This window comes from Schistocerca piceifrons, chromosome X (assembly GCF_021461385.2).
Source record: "Schistocerca piceifrons isolate TAMUIC-IGC-003096 chromosome X, iqSchPice1.1, whole genome shotgun sequence".
Classification (NCBI taxonomy): Eukaryota; Metazoa; Arthropoda; class Insecta; order Orthoptera; family Acrididae; genus Schistocerca; species Schistocerca piceifrons.
The window spans coordinates 294,064,158-294,086,995 of record NC_060149.1 but is presented as its reverse complement, the minus strand read 5'-3'; the positions used below and the strand labels follow the sequence as shown (position 1 = coordinate 294,086,995).

General features: G+C 44.3%; 1 protein-coding gene across 1 annotated transcript in view; it reads right to left on the bottom strand.

The window, feature by feature from the left end:
• The window catches only part of LOC124722066 (serine/threonine-protein kinase 16), a 112,113-nt gene that overhangs the window by 9,528 nt on the left and 79,747 nt on the right, over positions 1-22,838 (bottom strand). The window contains exon 4 of the mRNA XM_047247265.1: positions 13,676-13,830. Coding sequence (XP_047103221.1) covers positions 13,676-13,830 — 155 coding nt within the window. The remainder of the gene's footprint in view (positions 1-13,675; positions 13,831-22,838) is intronic.

The following is a 22,838-nucleotide window of genomic DNA, read 5'->3' as shown; positions in this document are numbered from 1 at the left end:
CAGCTGCTCGCCTTACCACCAAAATCAGGACATCTAAGTGAGGTGACCATCTATGGAAGTGTGGCTGCCATGGATGAAAATCCTACACGGACACCAGTCACCGAGGTGTCAGGAAATGTCAGTGATGTTTCATCAACGGCCAACCTATCTGAGCAATAGTCAATTCAGGGGCTTCTTATTCTGTAACACTGGATGCTTAATGTCATCAGCTAAAGAAGTCTATGTTCTGTGATACAAAAGTGAGTGTGCTGAAGGTCGCAAATGGAAAATATGTCCAGCTGAAAGGAGCATGTATCGCAAAAATAACTATCAACTACAGAATGTAACCTTTCGAACTCGTCATTTTAGCAGAAAGTAGTCGTTACGTTATTCTCAGATGGGACTTCTTGTAGGCATCACAAGCAGTCACCAACTGTGGAAGATCAGAGCACCAGACCAATGAAGCTTTTCCCGCAACCACACATAACAAAGACTGCTCTGAGCAATTGTTTGCTGTTGAAGATGATGTTATCACGCAGTCATCAATAACATCAGTTCCAGTTGTCAATCGAAATGGTCAGTTAACCTGTGAAACTTTTGTCGAATGCGAAAAGCTATTTAGGTTCACAAAATAAATGTACTTGCCAGTGGTGACCATAAGCATTGTAGGTGGTCAAGGAGAACTTTGAACCACTAATTGTCATGAGCAGCCACAACTCATCTCTCAATGCATGGGCATAGAGAGAGCTAAACCAGTCCACGAAGGGCAGCTTCGTGTCATCGATGAAGAATTATGCTCTGATACCCCTGCGGATAATGCAGGAGAGGTATCTACTATGAAATGGCCAATAGGATCTGGCCTGACTGAGGAAACACGGCCTTGACTGATAGCTGTTCTGTATTTATTTTTGGGTGCTTTCAAATAAGGTGTGGAGAAGAGACAGACCACAGATTCCATGGTAAAACACTGTATCAACACTGGGGATCATCCACCAATTGGCCATTACACATATAGGGTGTCAGTGACTGAGTGACGGGTAATTTGGGAGAAATTGGAGAAGAAGATGCAAGATCACTGAACCTTCAGAGCGTCCTTGTTCCACTACCATGGTCCTTGTGAAAAAGGACTGCACATGGTGTTCCTGCATTGACTACTGATAACTGAACAAACTCACAAATTGCGTATCCATTGCTGCGCCTTGATGACACCCTAGAATGCTTGAAAGGAGTAAAGCATTTCTCAACCAGGTACATGCTGACAGGCTACTGGCAAATCGAGGTTGATGAGACTGAGAGGTAGAAGACTGCTTCATACCCCATGATGCCCTCTATGAGTTTAAATTTATGCTGTTTGAACTGTGTAATGCTTCAGTCACTTTCAGATGTATGATGGACAGACAATCTGCTTCAACACCTTAAATGGATGACATGTTTTTGCCACATGAATGACATTGCCACTTTTCAAAGATTTTTGAGGAACATCTAAGCCACCTAACAATCACGTTGAAGTATGTTCAGACTCCAGGTCTCCACCTGAATCTGAAAAACTGCCTCTTTGTCACCCAAGAAATAAAAATCTTGGGGCATCTAGTTAATGGTGATGGATTCCATCCTGATCCAGACAAAATAAGAGCTGTTACACAGATCTTTTGACCCTTCGGCACTTTTGTGGTGTGAGACATTGTCTCAGAATGTGCACTTATTAACATGATTCATAAAGTACCAAGGCATGTACTTTGCCAGAACTACTGCTGGGAGAAGCCAAATTTTCTTGAAGGAGGTGCAAGAAAGATATTTCCTTGTGCTTAAGGAGGTGCTAACATCTTCTCCATTCTAGCATTGTGAGATAAGAATGTGGCGGCAGAAATTCACACCAACACAAGCAGTTTTGGAATAGGGGCAGGCCAAGATGAACAACTCTACAACCAAGACATGACGCCTTGCAGTTGTTTGAGCGATCAACAAGTTCTGGCTGTATTTATTTGACAAACCATTCACCATTGTGACAGATCACCAGTCTCTCAGCTGATTGATTAGGCTGAAGCATCCATCGTGTTATCTGGTAAGATCAGCACTGAGGCTTCAGGAGTACGTCAGAGTGGTACACAAGAGCAGGTGCAAAAACAAGGACACCAACTGCCATTCAAGGAATCCTATATTGGAACACAGAAATGTTGAAAAAATGTCAGTCACTGATGCTGAACAGAAGGAAGATCCAGCACTGCTGAAAACCACAGAAGCCTTGAAGGAGTAGGAACTGATGAAAGGAGAATTCCAATTAACTAACAAAGCATTGTATAAGAGGTACTATGATCCAGTAGAGCAGAAATTGTTGTTCTCTGTCTCAGCTCATCTATGGGCCACTATACTGAAGTATTTCTGTGATGCTCCAACATCTGGTCACCTGGAATTCGTGAAGATCCTAGACGGAATCAGACACAGATATTACAGCGGCTCACATGGTTTTCAAACAGATCGTATATACCTGACCAGGTATCTACCAATCCATTTGACACTATGTGACCGTCTGTAAGGAATACCAAGAATGGAAGCACACGCCTCAATTACCTCCAGGGCATCTGGAACCAATCCCACCTTCAGCTGCACCACTCCACTGAATAGGACTCAACCTCTTGGGGAGGTTCTCAAAATCAACAAATGGGAATCAATGAATATGCAGTGACTACCTAGCCAGTTATGCTGTCACTAAAGCTGTGCTCTGAAAATTGCAAAGTTCCATGTAGAAAACATCATTCTGAAGCATGGAGCATCCAGTATGATGATCTCTGAACACTGATTGTCGAAAAGTTTCCACTCGATATTAGTATCAGAAGTAATCTCACTTTGAGACACCACCCGCAGGATGACAACTGCTACCACCCACATACAAATGGTCTCACATTTCAACCAGACAATACATAGTATGACTAAGTGAAAAATTTCCTCACTGGGACTGAAGAACAAGATAGCTGGCTTGCATATGGATCTTGGACAACCATATGGATCTTGGACAACCAGGGGAAAGACCAAGGGTACCATAACGCCAAGCAACGGCATATGAGATACAGCCCAGGAGACTCGTTACGGATTTTTACACCTCTGCGGAAAGTGGGGCCGTGGGAAAAGGTACTAAATGGTATTTTAGTCCAAAATGTATCCTTCTTTCCTTGTTGGATACCACGTATGAAGTTGAGCATTACGACCCATGATCAAGATGACAAAAGCACAGAGACATCATCCATGTCCTCAATGTGAAACCCTACTAGAGTCCCGAACTGCAGATCAGGGATGGGAGGTTCCAGGAAACTGAAGACACATTCGACTATTGTGAAGCTTCAATGGGAGGGGCTATCATTGATGCTCATCGCAGTGAGTAGGATATTACAACATGTACAGAATGTGAGGATCAGCTAGTGATTCCATACAGAGGACCACTGACAAGATCTAGATACTGGGTGCTGTACTACATGCCAATGAGAATTTCTGAAACAGCAGGTTGCTGTTTCTCCAGAAGGAGCAATATCACAAGCTATGGTGTAAGCAGTGTGTTGTAGTGGTTAGTGTCACTGGTGGGCACGCTGCAAGTCACCGGTTCAAACACAAATACCAGCAATTATTTTTTATTTAACATTTATTGTTTCTGGAATGTTCTTGAAATATTTTGTTTCTAATGATTGTATATTCTGAAATACTTGATGTTTGCATAAACAGCGGTACTCCCTATCCAGGAGTTCAGTTCTGTTCTGCCTGTACATTGGTGTCAGTAATAAATGTGCTTTAAGTTCTACGTGTTGTACTTCGCTGACTACCTTGCCTTCAGATTAGGACTGATTGTAGTTTCGACCTGATAATACATTTCCGAAACTTATCACAAAGAAAGAAGGAAAGTCTGCAAAAAACAGTAAAAGTTCAGCACATTCCATTAACACAAAGCCATTATCTAAGTACAATCTTAAACTTGAAATTGTGATCCTCACTCAAAGATCTTGAATATATGAAACAAAAGGAATGATTTAAAAGGAAATGCAGATTTCTAGCTCAAAAATACACCAATTTTGCCTGTTCATTTCTCCAGTCAGCACTCAGCTGTAGCTGAGTCACTGCAAGACTGAGGGGCGGCAGTAACTGAGCAAAGCCATCACGAATGAGTGCTGAACTGGGCCACCTCTTGGATTTGGTTGCAAAAATGTCACACTTAAAACAGTACCCACATGGCACAAGCATAATGTTCAATGCAGTTTCACAGGACACTACAAACTTGATATCTAAAACAACTATTGGCAATATAAGTATGATAATACACTCAGAAAGTCCTATTCATGTAGTTGTGTATGAGGATACAAGCCTCCCCCCCCCCCCTCTCTCTCTCTCTCTCTCTCTCTCTCTCTCTCTCTCTCTCTCTCTCTTTCGTTTGAGCCTACTTAGGACCTTGGGGCTCATTTTGGCTCTTTTACATGGATCTTCTGTTTCTTCTTAGCCCAGAAAGCTTTCATTTTCTGGCTGCGAGCAAGCTTCCTTTCCTTTGTCCACTTTGGTCTGTTAGCTTTTATAAGAGACACTGGGAATATCCCTTGAAGAGTGATGATCTGGAATTTGGACCTCTATGGTTTCTAGGGGATTTCAAGTTTCTCTAGGTCTGATTTCATTGGGGTGATCCATTTGTTCTTGGAGGCTGTCCTTCTACCTGTTGTGGTGAAGATCCTGTTGGTGAGACTGCTAGGGTTCATTTGGATAAAGTGTCCACAGAAAGCTGGTCACCTTTTCCTCACAGAAGTGATTATTTTTTCTTGGATATGATAAAGCTCACTGTTGTGTTTGATCCTGTAGGTACCATCCACTTCTCTTATTGGCCCTAGTACTCTCTTTGGATTTTTCACTCCGTAAGCTCTAGTTTCCTCAGTGGACCCTTCTTGTTCATTAAGAGGTATTCAGAGTAGTATAATATGGAGTGCCTTACTAGTGAGTGGTAATATTTGAGTTTAAGGTTATTGGAGAGGTACTTGGAGATGTAAATGCTGTTGCAGGTGTGGTAGACTCTCTCCATACGGAAACATCTGGTATCTACTGGCAAATTCTCACTCATTTGCTGAAATCCTTTCTCCTAAATACGTGACTGCAGGTACTTTACAAATGGTGGTGCCTTCTAATGGCACTGCAGATGGGGCTCCCTTTATATTAGTCATGAACTGTTTTTTGTATACTGATCCTCAAACTGGTCTTAGCTGCTATGCTGTAGAGGCTCTGTAGTTGGTGAGTAGCCTCCTCCATCTTGTTGGCTAACATGATAGGCTCATCTGAAAAGGCTAGGCAGGGTACATTGAGGTTATCTTTCCTGTATTCTGTCTTCATTCCACTTCCCAATGGTTGTGTGCAAGTCCACTCACTAACAATCTTCTCTGGTATGCAATTGAAAAGTATGCAGGAGAGGCCATCTCTTCGTCTAACTCCCATTTGAATGGTGGAACTCTCAGAAAGTTCACCTCTAAATTTGACTTTGGAGGCAGTGTTCCTGAACTACATCTATATCTGCATACATACTCCGCAAGTCCATACAGTGGTCTTCTCATCTAGCCCAGTTCTCACTCACAGGGTGATCGGTGTGTGTGTGTGTGTGTGTGTGTGTGTGTGTGTGTGTGTATTGAATGATATGACTTTTGAAAGTCCACTACGATGACTAACCAGGGATGTCCACTGCAATTCTTGTATGTAAGGATGGACATTAGGTTTTGTATATGTTGTGTGTATGATCTACTAGCCTACTAGCTTGAAAGCCAGTCTGATACTCACCAAGTTGGGAGTTAAGTTGTTTGGTGACTAGTTAGCAGGACTCTACAAAAACCTTGTATGTAACAGATATAAGACATATGCTTCTGTAATTGTCATGGTGAGTCTTATTACCCTTCTTGTAAAGAGGATGAATCACAGTTGAGGTCCATCCTTTTGGTAAAGTCTCTATTACCTATATGTCCTGTATTATCTGGTGGATGCTCTGTACAAATTGTTCACCTGTATGTTTCCACATCTCTGATACTATGCCATCTTCACCTGAGGCATTTTTCTTGATTCTCTTGATAATCTCCTCTATTTCTTCCCCAGTTGGTGGTATGGAGTCTGGATTCGTAGACTGGGGCACATGGAAGTTGAGTCTCCTTTTAGGTTCCTCTGTTAAATGAAGCTTCTCATCAGGTCCAGGAAGCTGAAGAGTGGGACTGTGTATGGCATGCTCTGCTTCTTGAGTTCCCTATACAGGTCTCTTGAATTCTTCTTCCTGAAGTCTTCTGCTGTCTGTTGTCTCAGTGACCAGATGCAGTTTCTCTTGGTATTGCAGAAAATGTCCACAGTTATTTTTCTTTATGTTAAAAATGCCTGGCAGTTGTGCTCATCTCTACACTGGTTCCACTCGATCCATGTCTGCACATTTCATCTGTGGCCTATTCACACTCTATGGTCCACCAAGGATGGTTAACTTTGTTGGATGAGGCAGGGATAGCATCTTTTGTGACACCCAGCAGAGCTTTTTGTAGGCTGGGCCACCCTTGTTTTTGTAGATTTTTTTTCTTTGGGTGATCTGGAAGGTGCAGTCCTCATTGTACAGTCATAGAATGTTGAACTTTGGTATCTCAGAGCTCTTTGTAATGTTGAGTGATCTCTTTCAGAATTGTACAGTGGTCTGTACAAGGGAGAAGTAATGGGCAGAGTGTAGATTTGCTCCTCTACATTGTACAATCATACTTTTCAAGATCAAATAATACTTGTAATAGATGTTTCCTGATTCCTGAGTGTAGTATCACTGCCACAGATACTACTACAACGCGGCGCCAACGCAAGGTTGGCAGCCCATCGTTTGCTGAGTACAGCGCACTATAGCGGGCTGTACAGCTCGACGGAACTGGAGTGTGCCTCATTCACTTCTTAGCTAGATTTCAACCTAGGCAGACGCACTTTCACAATCGGCCTCAGCCAGTTCTGTTTGCATTGATTCCATGAGGAGGGCCCATCAGGCTTAGTCCCTGAGAATATGTTGTATTAGTTATAGCCGTAGCTGCAGTCCTACAAAATACTGAAGATAAGTAATTTTCATTATACTATGTGTTTCTTGAATAATAATCCTTCTCTCTAACAGTGTGCCATACCACATATTATTGCAACCTGGACTCCTTCAGCTCCTATCAACTCGGCCTCCCACTTATTTGCATTTAGTAACGAGCTGAAAACACCCACGTGTTTTGTGCCTCTAAACATTGAGACACAATAAATAAAATGGCGCCGAGTCTGGTCCCTTATTTCCGAGTTCACTAAACTAGCTGAGATTCTGGTTCTTTGCTTCCATGTTTGTCCACTTAGTTTCGCCTAGGTTGGCGACGTGCTTTCGCCCTGCGGACACTTCCTTGCTCACTTTTCTGGTTTGCCCTCATCTGCGGTACGGTAGTTGCTACCCACTTCATGAATTTGCTTGCTTCCTGATTGTTGCACCATGGCTTTGCAAAGAGAACAACCTTTGCTGCCCGAGCTTTTACAATTTCTGATGCAGCAGATGATGCAGTTGCTCGCAGCGATGCAAGGACTAGTGGCCATGCAGACTACAGTGGCGCAAGCAAACACGACGCCGCCGCTGGCACCCCCAGCGCCTCCACCACCAGCACCAGCACCGCCTTTCCGATGCTTCAACCCTGACACGGAACGTTGGGACGAGTACCAGGTGCAGCTTGAAGCACACTATGTGGCCTACAAAATTGCAGGTAATGCGCGGCTGCCTTTCCTTATTTCCCACGCTGGTGTGGAACTATACTGCATGTTAGTGAAACTCTTCCCCACCTCCCACCCAGAAGAACAGTCGTATGACGACGTGCTCCGCAAGTTGGACACACATTACAAGGACAGTGTCAATGTCGTACTGCGTGTTGTAAGTTGTTTCACCTGCGACATGCACCTGGTCAGACTAACCACTTGTGGATTGCAGACTTGCAAGGGCTTACGTCCGACTGTGACTTTCAGTGTGCCTGCGAACTGTCCTATGCAGATGTAATGGTCAGAGACACTATCGTGCAAAATGTGACGGATCATCATCTCTGGGAACAGATCCTCAAATTTAAGAACCCTACTTTGCAAGAAGTGTTAGATTTGCTGGATCGCCAGAACACGTTGGACAGGGTAAATTCCACATTCGATGCAACGCCAGGCGTGTGTGCATTTAGTGCTTCCCACAACAGGACCCTGCACTCCGCTTTGCCACGGCCAGCTCCGCCGCTCTGCAAGCAGGCGCGTAAACAATTTGCTAACCATGCTTCCGCGCCTAGCCTCAAATCTTGCCCTGAGTGTTTTAGTGCTCATCCCCAGGACAAGTGCCCTTCCCGTCGGGCTCAGTGTTTTCTCTGTAACAAAACAGGTCGTGTTCAAGCCGTGTGTTCTAAACGGAACTCTCACCCCATACACGTGTCAGGTTCCCGTAATTCGCAGCGGCATCGTCACAATGGCTCTCGCCGTGAAACTGACTTTGAGCAACCTATGGATGTTAATGCAATTTTTGAATGGGCTTCTATGCCACGTGCGTCTCCCACAAGTCAGGTGCCTAGCCGCACTTCCTCAGACACTCTCAATCGCATTGAGCGCAGTGCACGCAAACTGTTTGTGACTCTCTGCATTGCTGGACGTGTTGTGCGTTTGCAGTTACATAATGGTGCTTCAGTTCTTTATTGAATCACAAGACATATGCATTGCTTGGCTCACCATCGCTCCGCCGCTCGCTTTCCAAGCTGACTGCTTTCACAGGACAAGAAATTTCAGTGCTTGGTGTGTGTAGTGTACAGGCCATGTACGGTGCCACAACCAGAACAGTGACTTTCCACGTCGTTCAATTGTGTGATGGTACAAACATTTTCGGACTGGATGCATTTGAACTTTTTGGTCTCTCGGTGCAAAACAATGTCCTGTCCATCTCAGCTAGTGACCATAATGACAGTGTTGACTCCCTTTGTGTGTCGTTTAGTGAACTTTTCTCCGATGGCTTGGGCTGCACTTCTAATTTCGCTGCGCATGTTGTAGTTAGAGACAATGCTATACCTGTGTACCGGCGCGCTCGCCCGGTCCCGCATGCGCAACACGACGCACTAGCTGCAGAACTCATGCATTTGAAAGATGTTGGGGTCCTAGAACCCGTGTCTGTCTCACCATGGGCGTCACCAATAGTGTGTGTTAAGAAACCTAATGGTCGACTCCGCATTTGTGCAGATTTTAAGTCCACAGTGAGTCCCCAGACTGTTGCTGCTACTTTTCCTTTGCCGCGCCCTGAGGGCATATTTGATAAGTTGGATGCAGGAAAGTATTTTTCTATGATTGATTTGAGAGACGTGTACTTCCAGATTCTGCTCGACGACTCGTCACAGCGTTATTTTGTCATAAACACTCACTTGGGACTGTTCAAGTTTCGCCGACTTCCTTTCAGTTGTGCTTCGGCGCCAGCTATTTTTCTGTCACATTTGCAGCAATTGTGTACTACGGTTTCAGGAGGCTCTAATTATCTAGATGATATTGTAGTGTCAGGTCGCACCCCTGAAGAACATTTGCAGAACTTGAAAACTTTGTTTAGTGTCCTTTCACATGCTGGTCTCAAATGTAACAAGAGCAAGTGCAAGTTTTTTCGGACTGAGATAGAATACTTAGGCCACCCCTCCCCGTTGCATCTCCATGCGATCAGAGACTTGCCGGCACCTACAAACTTGAAGTAACTCCAATCTGTGTTGGGAAAAATTACTTACTATATTCGCTTCATTCTTAACGCCACTCAGATAGCAGCGCCTTTGCATCACCTTCGGCATTATGAATGTGCCTTTTGTGTGGTCTCCGGAATGTGACGCTGCTTTCCGCTAGCTCAAATCTGCGTTGCTTGGTGATCAATGTTTGGTTCCTTTTGATCCCTTCTGGCCTGTGGTTTTGGTTGTCAATGCATCTTCGCACGACATCGGCATGGTTCTCTCGCACCATGTACATTCGGTCAATCGCCCGATCACATTTGCCTCCAAATTGCTCAATTCGGCACAACAAAACTACTCTCAGATAGAAAAGGAAGCTCTAGCTATTGTCTATGGAGTCGCCAAGTTCCACAATTTTTTGTACGGTTGGAAGTTCTATCTGGTTACCAACCACAAGCCTTTGACGTCGTCGTTCCACCCGTCCAAGACCGTTCCAACCCATACGGTGTAGAAATTGCAACGTTGGGCAGTGTTTCTGTCAGACTTCAATTATGAAATTTTGTACCGGCCTACGGCTCAACATGGCAATGCCGACATGTTGCCTCATCTTCCTATTGGTCCGGACCACGCCTTTGACTCCTCCGAAGTGTTGTGCCTCTACATTGAGTCGCAAGGCGCAGAGTTTGCCAATGGTTTTCCGGTCGACTTCCATCGTATTGCTTCCGCAAGGGCTGCCGACGCTTCTCTACGCCTAGTTTTGCAGTACATCCGTACGTGATGGCCGCCGTCTGCTTCACAAATTCCTGACCCCCTGGTTCGGCGTTATTTTACACAACGCCATAGTTTGTCAGTTCACCACGGTGTTATATTACTGCGAACGGAAAATGACCAATCCCATGTCGTGGTACCTCATTCTTTGCGGTTGGAAATTCTCCACCTTCCCCATGTTGATCACTGGGGTATTGTGCGGATGAAACAGCTCACTCGACACCATTGCACCTGGATTGGTATTGATTGGGACAGTGAAGATTTGCTCGCTATTTGTCAGGCGGAGCATCAATCTGCTCCCTGCCAACAGTTCTTTGCGTGGCCGACTGCTAATGCGCCTTGGCAGCGTCTCCATGTTGATTTCGCGGGTCCGTTCAGGGACGCCCGCTGGTTGATTGTTATCGATGCTTACAGCAACTTCCCCTTTGTTGTCCAATGGTTTCCACTACCTCGATGAGTACCATACGGATGTTGATGTCGATTTTCTGTCTAGAGGGTCTGCCGGAAGTGCTTGTCTCCAAAAATGGCCCCCAGTTTGTCTCCAAGGAATTTGAAACATTTTGTGCTGCCAATGGCATTCACAGATTATATATCACAGAAGAACTTCAGATTCACAATGAAGTCACTGGAACATCTGATTAGTTTTGTATTTAGCAAGACGGATAGCAAAAGAAATAAAGAGAAGAGTAAAAATAGTATGAAGTGCTTCTGGTAAAATATACAGGGCTTTCAAAACTAAGCTTCCAATTTTCTAAAAATTAAAGATTATGGTCAGTGTGTGTAATCAGTTTTGAATTACAACAATAAGGAACAGACTTTTAATGAGAAAAACCATTCCAAATCTGAGGGTTTCTCAGCAAGCAATGAGGTATGTTAGGAATAATTAGACGAGACAAGACAAGAAAACAAAAAACAAAATGAATGGCTCAGGGAACAGACTGTACTGAAAAATGTAGTTATGAGTGCAACGAAAATGAGGTTTGAGGTGAGTGGGTCATGTAGCCAAGTGAAGTGATAGTAGATGGACCAAGGAAGTACAGAGTTGAATTCCAAGAGCTAATAACACACTGAAATGACAGCCTAATGGAAGATGGGTAGATGACCTTAGAAATGCATGAGCAACATGGACGCATACAGCTAAAAATTATAATCCATCGAAAACTGCAGAGGAAGTTTTTATCCGGGAGTGGGCATGTTGGGAACAACTAGGGGAGACAATAAAAATTATTTTACATAAATTCAGTATCTCTGTAATTGTGTAAGGATCAGTAGTGAGTGAAAGAGGCAAGGAATGGCAGCTATCATTAATGAAGAAAACTACTGGAGGTTGTCCTATCTGAAGAGATTACATTAACTTAGGACATGGGCACTCGAATGTTTAAAATAAACAAAAAATTAAAAAAAAAACATTTGGATAACATGCCTTGAGGCTCTAAACATTTCTGAAACTACATCTTATTTAAAAGGCACATATCAGCGTTATAAATCATTATGGTAATCTTACCGCTAGCTCATTATCAATCAAGTGATAAACCACAATGAAGGTTCACAGCATTTGTGTACACACATTTTGACAGTATCATTCTACAAAACTAAGACTTACAACCAGATCATTCATATTTTACATGACATTCAAACTGGGCATGCCATACAGCATCATATGACATACTATTTCATTACCAGTACCATACTAAATGTACAGTCAATATTTTGATGATGCGTGTGTCTTTCAAGATTATATTACGAGTGCACAATGCCAAAACTCAAAAACGCATTCCTCCAACAGACAGGGATCCACTAAATGGAATGGTCTGCAGTATCTGATGGCATGAACCCAAACTAATCATGCTTGGGAGCAGCTGAAACTTGCAGTGCATTATTGCAGGAACTGACCTCACATAATAGATATCCTCGGGGCATTCACTACCAAATAGTGAAACAGGCTCATGCGTCATTGCCTCACCCACTCTCTGGTAAGCATACCAGGAAGAGCCCAAGAATGTGATACCATATAGGAGGAGCAACATGGTATTGAATGTTACCCAGTAGTGATTTGGATTTTACAAATGGCAAAAATGTGCACCTTTGGACAAACTGCCTTATTTTAGTTACAGTTTTATTTTTCTCTGGCAGTTACTTTTTAATTTAGTTTCTTAAGGCCTGTGGCTCTGCTATCTGCTCCCTACAAACCTAAAGCTGAACACATTCACTGATATGCTACTGGCAAAAAAGTGTTTTTTAGATGATAGTGGCGAAAAAGTGTTTTTTAGCAGTTTATATAGTAACAACAGATTTATAGTGGGTGTGATCCACAAGTTAAAACATGGATTACACCAGGAATGCTGTTCATATTATATTCTCTGGTCAAATCTACCACCCATCTGAGTGACAATTACACACACCATGAACAAGCATATCGTCAGGCCACAGCACAAAGTAGCATTCAGCGAAATGCCAGGCAACAACATATGAGAATGCTAAATCCAGTGTCACTATAAGCTACAGAGCACAATCACTAATATGAAAGCAGGACTAATGCTGTTGTGTGTTCAAAGGACAAGAAAGGTCTCTTGGATTGATAAGAAGTGGTACATGTTAGCACACACTGATGGCAAGTCATCAAATGACCATGAAACAGTTGATCCCTTGTGATGTTAGGTAGATGGCAAGTCATCAAAATGAATATGGGGTAATTGATCCTTTGTGCTGGTGGATATAGTTCAGACCAATGGTCATACTGCCATATAAGGTATATTTAAATGGAACAAAACAGAAGCCAGGTATTTACACCATCACCCCACACAGGGACCTCACTGTGTCCAGAGCATTCTTCAGAAGAAAAAACTTCTTTAATTATCTCTAGAAAATTAAGACTGTTGGCTGGAATGAGTTTCTTATCGACAAACAAAAAGCCAGAACAATCTGAAGTACCCCCAAAAACGCATACTGATATGCTCATAATCACATTTGTATAATTTATTATTGACTATAACACTTGTGATGAAGTTCATATAATCAAATAAGTGAGTGAATGTTTGGAAAAAAATTATAGTCTGATTTTATTTTACCAATCTAGTAAGGATCTACAGAAAGAATACATTTAAAATTTATACTATTAGTTGAAGTACTTCAGGTTTTTTTTCTTGTCATATATTCAAGCACCAATATGTACTGCGAATTTCTCATTAAAGTATTTCCTAAGTCAATAAAAATCATACCCATTTAGTGTCTGAACATACCCATATATCTGTGCGCTCATCCACCATACAATAGCTCTCAACATTGAAAAGTTCTGGTGCCCGATACGGCATGGAGCACATTTCCCCGGCAGTGTCCTGAAGTTTCTGGGCTTCTGAACTTCCACATATTTTAATTCGGGCTGTGCTCATGGAACCTGGAACACAATCACAAATAACTTAATTACATAAACATATGCACAGTTATTGCGACTGACACAAACGGTAATATTATCTCAGAATCATACATCAACTTCCCAGAGGAGTGTGTTCAGAAATGCTGCTTCCTTAGAAATTAAAAAGATGTCTTACACTAAAATTTCAACTAAAATGCTCTCCCTCACTAAGACATAAGAGAATGACTAACGGGCAGTCCAAAGTTCCACTCTGTCACCAGCTGTTGCTAACTTTTTCAAACTCTACAAATGCTCTCCTGCATACTTTGCTGGACTAACAATCTGAGGAGGAAAAGAATGACTGAGGCTGACAGGTTCTATAATGAAAAATCTGCCCTATAGTAGAGCATGCACTGAAATGAAACTATCTCACAGAGCACATATTTCCAAGGTTCAGATGTCAATTCCTATCTTAAGTCTGATGCACTGTTTGCGTACATCAGAAACTATTAATAACAGTACTGCTATTTTGCATACACAGAAAAGTAAAGAGATAAACATGCATGTCGAATTTCTGGACACCACACAATTAAATTACTGCTCTCAACACAACTCTGCTAATAGTAACAAGAAAACTTTTATTACCTTATCAATGGAAGAAACAAACCAATAAAATAAGTGAACATACCGAGCTAGAACTGAGACATCAAGGGATCACCAATTTAGTATTGGGGGAGGGAGGGGGGGGGGGGGCAGCGTGGAGGGTAAAAATCGTTGAGGGAGACCAAGAGATGAATACACTAAGCAGATTCAGAAGGATGTAGGCTGCAGTGCGTACTGGGAGATGAAGCAGCTTGCACAAGATAGAGTAGCATGGAGAGCTGCATCAAACGAGTCTCAGGACTGAAGACCACAACAAAAACAACCGAGTTCTTCAAGCAAAAAAAAGAGAATTACATGTTATTACTGCAAAAACTTTATAGCCACACTAATTAAAAGACCTATAGCCATGAGCCAGACATTGGATGTATTATGGGTTGACCTTCTGTGTTCCAAGTAAACAAAGAGCAGAAGATTAGGGTGTAATATGCTGACAACAATGAGGTCATTAGAGATGGAGCTCCAGCAAGGGTTGGGGAAGGACAAGAAAGGAAACTCGCTATTTTCAAAGAAACCATTCTGGCATTAGGAAATCCACAGGAAAGCTACACAGGACTTTAATTGCCTTTCTCCTGACTGCAAATACGGTGTCTCACCAGTGTGCTACTTCAGTCAGTTTTTCTAAGTAGGTAGGCATTGGTTCTCACTGGTACCAATTTTAAACTCTTAATTGTTTACAAAGTGTAGCAGCACAGCAAAGCATCAAAACTAACTGCAGACTGATGAAACACTATAACGTGCAATCAATATGACATCACAAATCAACTGACTCGCATGATTTTTTAGGCTTCTTTCATAAATATTACAGCAAAAGGCAATTTTAAAAAAAAAACATTGACATTAACTTGAGAATGTATTTCCTTTGAAATGTTTCACATATTTCCTGCCATGTCAGATTTGTATGGAATCTCAAGCTTTCGATGATTTCCTCTGTTGCCATTGTCAGGCTGTGCTTTATTCAGTTGGGCAAATTACATCATGGAGATATAACAGTCACAGAACTTCCATATGCCACCAGAGGTTATGTTGATATATCTATGATGGTTTTGTTAGATGGTGGATAACTCAGTTTGTTTCTCTGTTGCCTTTCAGTATCAAGTGTCCATTTCCGTGCACCCCTAAGGTTACAGCCAATGTCCTAGTTAAAGCTGCTGCTGCACAGTCTGACCACAATGGTTTTTTTGATGACAGAATCCCAGCAGGTAGATGCATGGTATATTTCTTCAAACGTAATCCTATGTATTATATCCTAGCCAGTAATGCCACCCGAGCCCGCTGCCAAAAGGTTGGCAGCATCAAAGTCCGGACGCCGTCCGCATAAGCAGCGCCAGCGAGACAGGAAATCGCCGCAAGTCTGCGCGCGCCACCGCTGGCTTCTGGCTTCTTAAGCGCTGGAGTCGCGAGCGCTAGGACAGTTCTGTACTCAAAACATTGCAGATTCTCGTATTCGTGCTGCTATCTTAAAGTTGCCTGACCCGTCATTAGAGACTGTGATGAACATCATTGAAGCCCAAGATACTTTTGACTATGCTGAGTGTGAGTTAGACCAGCCATGTATTTCTCAAATTGCCTGTGCTAAGCAAGTTATGTCACGCCCGCGGCCCCACCGGCAGAGTCAGACTGTAAACACTAGCCGGCCGCGTCATGTTAAACACATTCGTCAGCCGCGTGTGCAAAATGATAGAGTTAAGTCTTGCCCTAAGTGTGTTCTTGCTCATCCTCGTGAACGTTGCCCGTTAAGAAATGCGGTTTGTCACTTTTGTCAAAGGAAAGGACACATCCAGACTGTTTGTTTGCGTAAACGCAAGAACAATTCTAGTGCTGCCCAGCCCATGGATATTCATGTTCTTCAAAGCCAGCCCGCCCAGAAGGTCGCGTTTAAAGACTCTTCCACGGTTCGTGTGGGTAATAAACTTGTTCGCAACAAGCCACCCACCCAGCCCTCTGCTATGCGACCCAAGCGTAATTCAAACGCTGTAAAACGTAATGTACAGACTGCAAGTGAAGCGGGAGTTGTTGTTCCACCCGCCCAACCCACGAGTTGTCGTAAGCAGCGAACACGCGCTAAACGCGCTGATTTTGTGTCTTCCGCCTCCACTGCACCGATCCAGAGACAGTGTAATAAACTATTTGTGAAGCTACGCATCCAGGATAAGACCTTCAATTTTCAATTAGACACTGGTGCGTCTGTGACTCTCATAAATAGTGCTACGTATGCGGCTATCGGCCGCCCTAAACTTTCAGCGGCAAAACATTCTTTGGCTACTTATAGTGGAGAACAAATTCCTGTGTTAGGTGTATGTAGCGTGCCAGCCACATTCCGTGGCAATACAAAAACAGTTTCATTCACAGTGCTCCGCGCTACAGACAGTGTCAACATTTTCGGATTAGACTATTTTGACTTGTTTGGCCTGTCTATCCACGACAATGTGTTGCAAATTAATTCTGTTGTTGTTCCTCAAGACAGCATAACCGAGTTGTGTAAACGAAACAGTGACATATTTAAAGACGAACTAGGTTGTGCTGCGAACTTTGCCGCTCATATTACGTTAAAAGATAATGCTCAGCCTCGATTTTGTCGTGCTCGTCCAGTGCCTCACGCCCTCCGGGCACCTGTAGAAGATGAACTTCATCGTTGGCAAAACAACGGTGTTATTCAAGCCGTTTCAGCGAGCCAGTGGGCTTCTCCCTTAGTTATTATAAAGAAACCGTCTGGCAAGTTACGTTTGTGTGCTGATTTTAAGTCGACAGTTAATCCTCAGACTGTCATTGATTCTTTTCCTTTGCCTAGACCGGACGAGCTGATGGATAAGTTAGGGGAAGCTCGTTTCTTTTCCAAAATTGATCTCCGTGAAGCATATTTGCAATTGCCCCTCGACGAGCAATCACAACAGTATTTTGTCATAAACACGTCGTTGGGGTTGTTCCGTTTTCTGCTTTTGCCTTTTGGTTGTGCGTCAGCTCCAGCTGTTTTTCAGCGTTTTTTGTCACAACTTCTGGCTAATGTGCCATCGTGTTGCAACTATTTAGACGATATTGTTGTGTCCGGTCGGATGCCTGCTGAACATTTCCGTAATTTGGAGTGTTTGTTTAAAGTGTTGTCTCAGGCAGGCCTGCGTTGCAACATCGATAAATGTTCATTTTTCCTTACGGAGCTGGAGTATCTGGGACATGTTATTAATGCTCAAGGCATTCATCCCTCCCAGTCACATTTAGCAGCTATTCGTGATTTGCCCGCCCCTCGCAATCTGCATGAATTGCAAGCAGTTCTTGACAAATTGACATATTATATTAGGTTTATACCTAATGCATCACAGATTGCTGCACCGTTGCATCGTCTCCGCCGTAAGAATGTTCCGTTTGTGTGGTCAGCTGATTGCCAATCAGCCTTTCAGCAGCTTAAAGAGGCTTTATTGAATGATCGTTGTCTGGTCCATTACGACCCTAACAAGCCTCTGGTGTTAGCTTGTGATGCCTCTTCTTTCGGCCTCGGTGCTGTGTTGTCTCACCGAGTCGGTAACACCGAACGTCCTACTGCGTTCGCATCTAAATTGCTCAACAAAGCTCAGTGTAATTATAGCCAATTGGACAAGGAAGCGTTGGCTATTGTGTTCGGTGTCACAAAATTCCATCACTACCTCTATGGTAGACCATTCTATTTAGTAACAGATCACAAGCCCCTGACGTCACTGTTTCATCCGTCTAAACCAGTTCCTCAGCGGACAGCTCAGAGACTACAACGTTGGGCTCTTTTGTTATCACAATACCAGTATGAGGTACTGTATCGCCCTACAGCTCAGCATGCAAACGCAGACGCGCTTTCTAGGTTGCCGATTGCTGCGGATGATGTCTTCGATTCCTCTGACGACTCTTGCCATCAGATTGACGCCAATGAGCATCAATCCCTCCGGGATTTTCCGATTGATTATCGTCAGGTGGCACGTGAGACAGCTACGGATCCTCATCTGAGTTTACTATTACGTTTTGTTCAACGTGGTTGGCCGTCCAAGGCAAAGGACATATCGGATCCTGTGGTTCGTCGCTATTATCTGCAACGTCATCTGTTGTCTGTTTCGCACGGAGTTTTGCTGTTACGCACCGAGAATGACCAGCTTCGTGTAGTGGTTCCCCAAGTGCTCCAATCCAAGGTCCTCGACTTGTTACATCAAGGTCATTGGGGAGTGGTCCGCACCAAGCAGCTTGCCCGCCGTCATTGTACATGGATCGGCATTGATAAGCAGATTACGCAGATGTCTACAGATTGTTCGACGTGTGCCGAACACCAAGCTGCTCCGCCTCAACGCTATTTTGAGTGGGCACGCCCTGCCGGTCCCTGGCAGCGAGTACATATTGATTTCGCTGGTCCATATTGGAATTCTCGTTGGCTTATCGTGATAGATGCATTTAGTAATTTTCCGTTTGTTGTGCCCATGCAGTCTACAACGTCTGCACAAACTATACAGGCGTTGATTTCAATTTTTTGTATTGAGGGTCTTCCAGAAGTTTTAGTGTCTGACAATGGTCCACAATTTACCTCTGCTGAATTTGAAAGTTTTTGTTCTGCCAATGGCATTTGCCATGTTCTTACTCCGCCATTCCACCCTCAATCGAATGGTGCAGCGGAACGTTTTGTACGCACATTCAAGGATCATATGGACCGCCTTCGTGCTACGCACTCTCGTCAGCAGGCCCTCATCACGTTCCTGTCGTCGTACCGGACCACGCCACGCGACGGCCCTTCGCCTGCGGAGCTTCTCCACGGCCGTCGTCATCGCATCCTACTACGGTTCCCCCGGATCGACCCGCCGCTTCTGAGCATCGCACGCGTTTTCAGCGCAACGACGCCGTTTTTTTCAGAGTTTATCACGGTCGCCGTCGTTGGGAACGTGGTACCGTGATAAGTGTCCAGGGTCACGGTTTTTATACTGTTCAAGGTGCTACTGGGGTGCATAGGAGGCATCAGAACCAGTTGCGCCGCGCTGGCCGCCCGGATTCTGCCGCTCGTTCTTTGTCCACAGATTTGGTCCGCGGCGGGTTCCAGCCGCGCCTTCCGACTTCGCTTCCGCCCCCAGGGCAGCAGCAGCAGCCGTCGCCGCTACCACGCCGACAGCCCGTCCCGTTGATGCCTCCCGCGCAGCTTCATCCGGGAGCGCCCCAGGTGGTCGCTCCGGCGCCTGCGGTCCCTCTTCAGTCGCCACCGCCTTCGGAGCTGATGGACGTTGACCCCTCAGCCGGGCCGCCTTCCCAAGCGGTGGCTGTGCAGCCTGTCCTGCAGCCGCTTTCCTTGGGCACACCCAAGGAGTCTGACACCGCAGCGCCTTGTCCGGCGCCCACTCAGCAGCCGTGGACGCAGTGTCAGGAGACGCTGCCTCTCTTCGTGGGTCCCGACGCCCCGTCGCGTCCAGTACCAGAAGCTGCGCCCGTGGTCACAGGCGTGCACCCTGACCTCGGTTTTCAGTCGGTGTTTCCCAAGGCCCCGCGCAGCCAATGCTGGGGTGCGGACCGGGGACTGCCACCGACAACAGTCTCCGCCCCGGTCTCTTCTGCTACGCCTGCGGCCAGACCCCTCCCCCGCCGTCGACGCTCGCCACGTCATTATTCGACGACGGTGCGGCAATTTGGGGGGGAGGAGTGTTATATCCTAGCCAGTAATGCCACCCGAGCCCGCTGCCAAAAGGTTGGCAGCATCAAAGTCCGGACGCCGTCCGCATAAGCAGCGCCAGCGAGACAGGAAATCGCCGCAAGTCTACGCGCGCCACCGCTGGCTTCTGGCTTCTTAAGCGCTGGAGTCGCGAGCGCTAGGACAGTTCTGTATTCGCCGCTCAGTTGTATACTTGCCACCGAATTGTGTACTTGCTAGTCAGTTGTGTGTTCATCGCAGCAGAGTTGTTGTTTGTCGTCAGCCGACGCTGACCTAGCCGCTCCGACTCGAACTAGACAGATCTCTCTAGACACGGAGTTCACTATTGTGTTTCTGTATCTTCATCAATAAAGATAAGTACCGACTTTTATTTAATCAGAGTGTTTGGGTTTTCATCTTTCTGTTCACTGTTCCAGCGGACCGGTCGGCCCGCTATTAAAAGTGTGGCGGTGACTTCGTAAGCCATTTCTACAGCGAATTGTTTGTCGCTACGAACACCGCCACAAAACTATGTTTGATTATGAGGCTGTGTTCAGCAACAGTAGATTTGCCAAAATAGTCATATTTAATGTGGCATCATTGCTCTGTCTAGCATTCTGAAACTGTGTGTACTGACTGAGCAATGTAGCTGCTACCATAATCACATCGAATTTTATCAATTCTAGGAACACTGAAATCAAGGCTACCTTTACCAGGGTTAGCATTGCCTTAATTTTCTTGCGTGCTCAGAAAACTGATTGAATAATGTGTCTGCACAGGACTGTCTATTTTGTTTGTTGTGGCTCTGAAGAAAGGATATCAGCAGAGCGCAATAGGCAGTGCAGCATCTTTCACATGACATGGTGAATGAGATAAGGTTCCCTACAAATCATATACGAGGTGCGGCTAGAAAAAAACCGGACTGATGCTGGAAAAAACATTTATTTACAATTATTTACAATTTCATGTTATCTCCTTCAATGTACTCTCCTCCTCGGTCTCTACACCGCTGCATACGAATTTTCCACTGTTCATAGCAATGCTGCAGATCATTTTCGGTAAGTCCATACATTACTTCCGTCGCTTTTTCTTTTACTGCTTCAACAGTCTCAAATCTAGTTCCTTTCAAAGCTGACTTGATTTTAGGGAAAAGAAAAAAGTCACAGGGGGCCAAATCAGGTGAGTAGGGTGGATGATCTAAGATGGGAATGTTGAGTTTTGCCAAAAACGTCTTCACTGACAACACACTGTGAGTTTGGGCCTTGTCTTGGTGAAGGATCCATGACTTTTTTCTCCACAAATCGTTCCGTTTTCTCCGTACTCGCTCACGTAGGGTAGCCAGGACGCTAATGTAGTAATGCTGATTCACTGTTTGTCCCTCTGGTACCCAATCAATGTGCACAATCCCTTTGATGTCAAAAAAACAATCATCATTGCCTTGAATTTCGATTTTGACATTCGTGCTTTTTTTTGTTGTGGAGAACCAGGAGTCTTCCAATGCATCGATTGGCGTTTAGTTTCGGGATCGTAAGTAAAAAACCACGATTCATCGCAAGTAATAACATTTTGTAAGAAGGTGGGATCACTTTCAATGTTTTCCAGGATGTCAGAACAAATCATTCTTCGGCGTTCCTTCTGTTCAATTGTGAGACACTTTGGAACCATTTTTGAACACACTTTGTTCATGTTGAAACTTTCGTGAAGAATCTGCCTAACACTTTCCTTGTCAACTCCTGTTAACTCAGACACTGCTCTGATTGTTAAACGGCGATCTTGTCGAACAAGTTTACCGATTTTTTCAATGTTTGCATCAGTTTTTGCTGACAATGGTCTGCCAGTGCGAGTGTCATCACTGGTGTCTTCGCGGCCATCTTTAAATCGTTTAAACCACTCAAACACTTGTGTTCGCGATAAACAATCATCGTCGTACACTTGTTGTAACATTACAAACGTTTCACTTGCAGATTTTCCTAGTTTGAAACAAAATTTGATGTTAACACGCTGTTCTTTCTGTACACTCAACATTTTCCGACGCACAGACAAAACGTCAACTACTTAAAACAGACGCCACGGGCAGACTGAGTGCAGGAGGCAGATGAAACTCGAGCAGTAGGCGGAGCGAGAGTCACGTGACAGGCCACGCGACTTTCAGCCTTATTGCATTCGTTTTATTGTTTCACCAGTACTAGTCCGGTTTTTTTCTAGCCACACCTCGTATTAGTCAAGCCTCCCAAGTCATAATGTAAGAGGCAGAAGGAATCTGTGATTTGTGGAGAGAGAAGATCTAGTTGTGCTGCACACTGACTTGGGCAAAAGCTACAGTTGTGCTTAATTCCACAGGGTATAATGATAAAGTTTCTTTACTTTTGGAAGATAGTATGTGCAAAACTATTAAACACAATGCTACGTTATCACTTAACAGAAAACTGAGGATGCTATTCAACAATTCTGGTCTACCAGAAAATGTGATAAGAACTGGCAAACACAACATCCTACACTGCCAAGGCTGTGCCTAAAATCCACAAAGAAGGCATTCCATGGCAACCTGTGGTTAATGCTATAGATTCTCCAACCTACACACTGGTGAAATATCTAATCATGTTACTAAATGCAATAACTGATTCTGGGGTCATCATATTACAAATGCTGAAATGTTTGAGGGCATAAATAAACCAGAATCAATTCAGACAAAATTATGGTCAGTTTGGAGGTGGTGTGATTGCTCACAAAAATTTCAATTTCTGCAGAATGCTAGGGGTGTAACACTCCT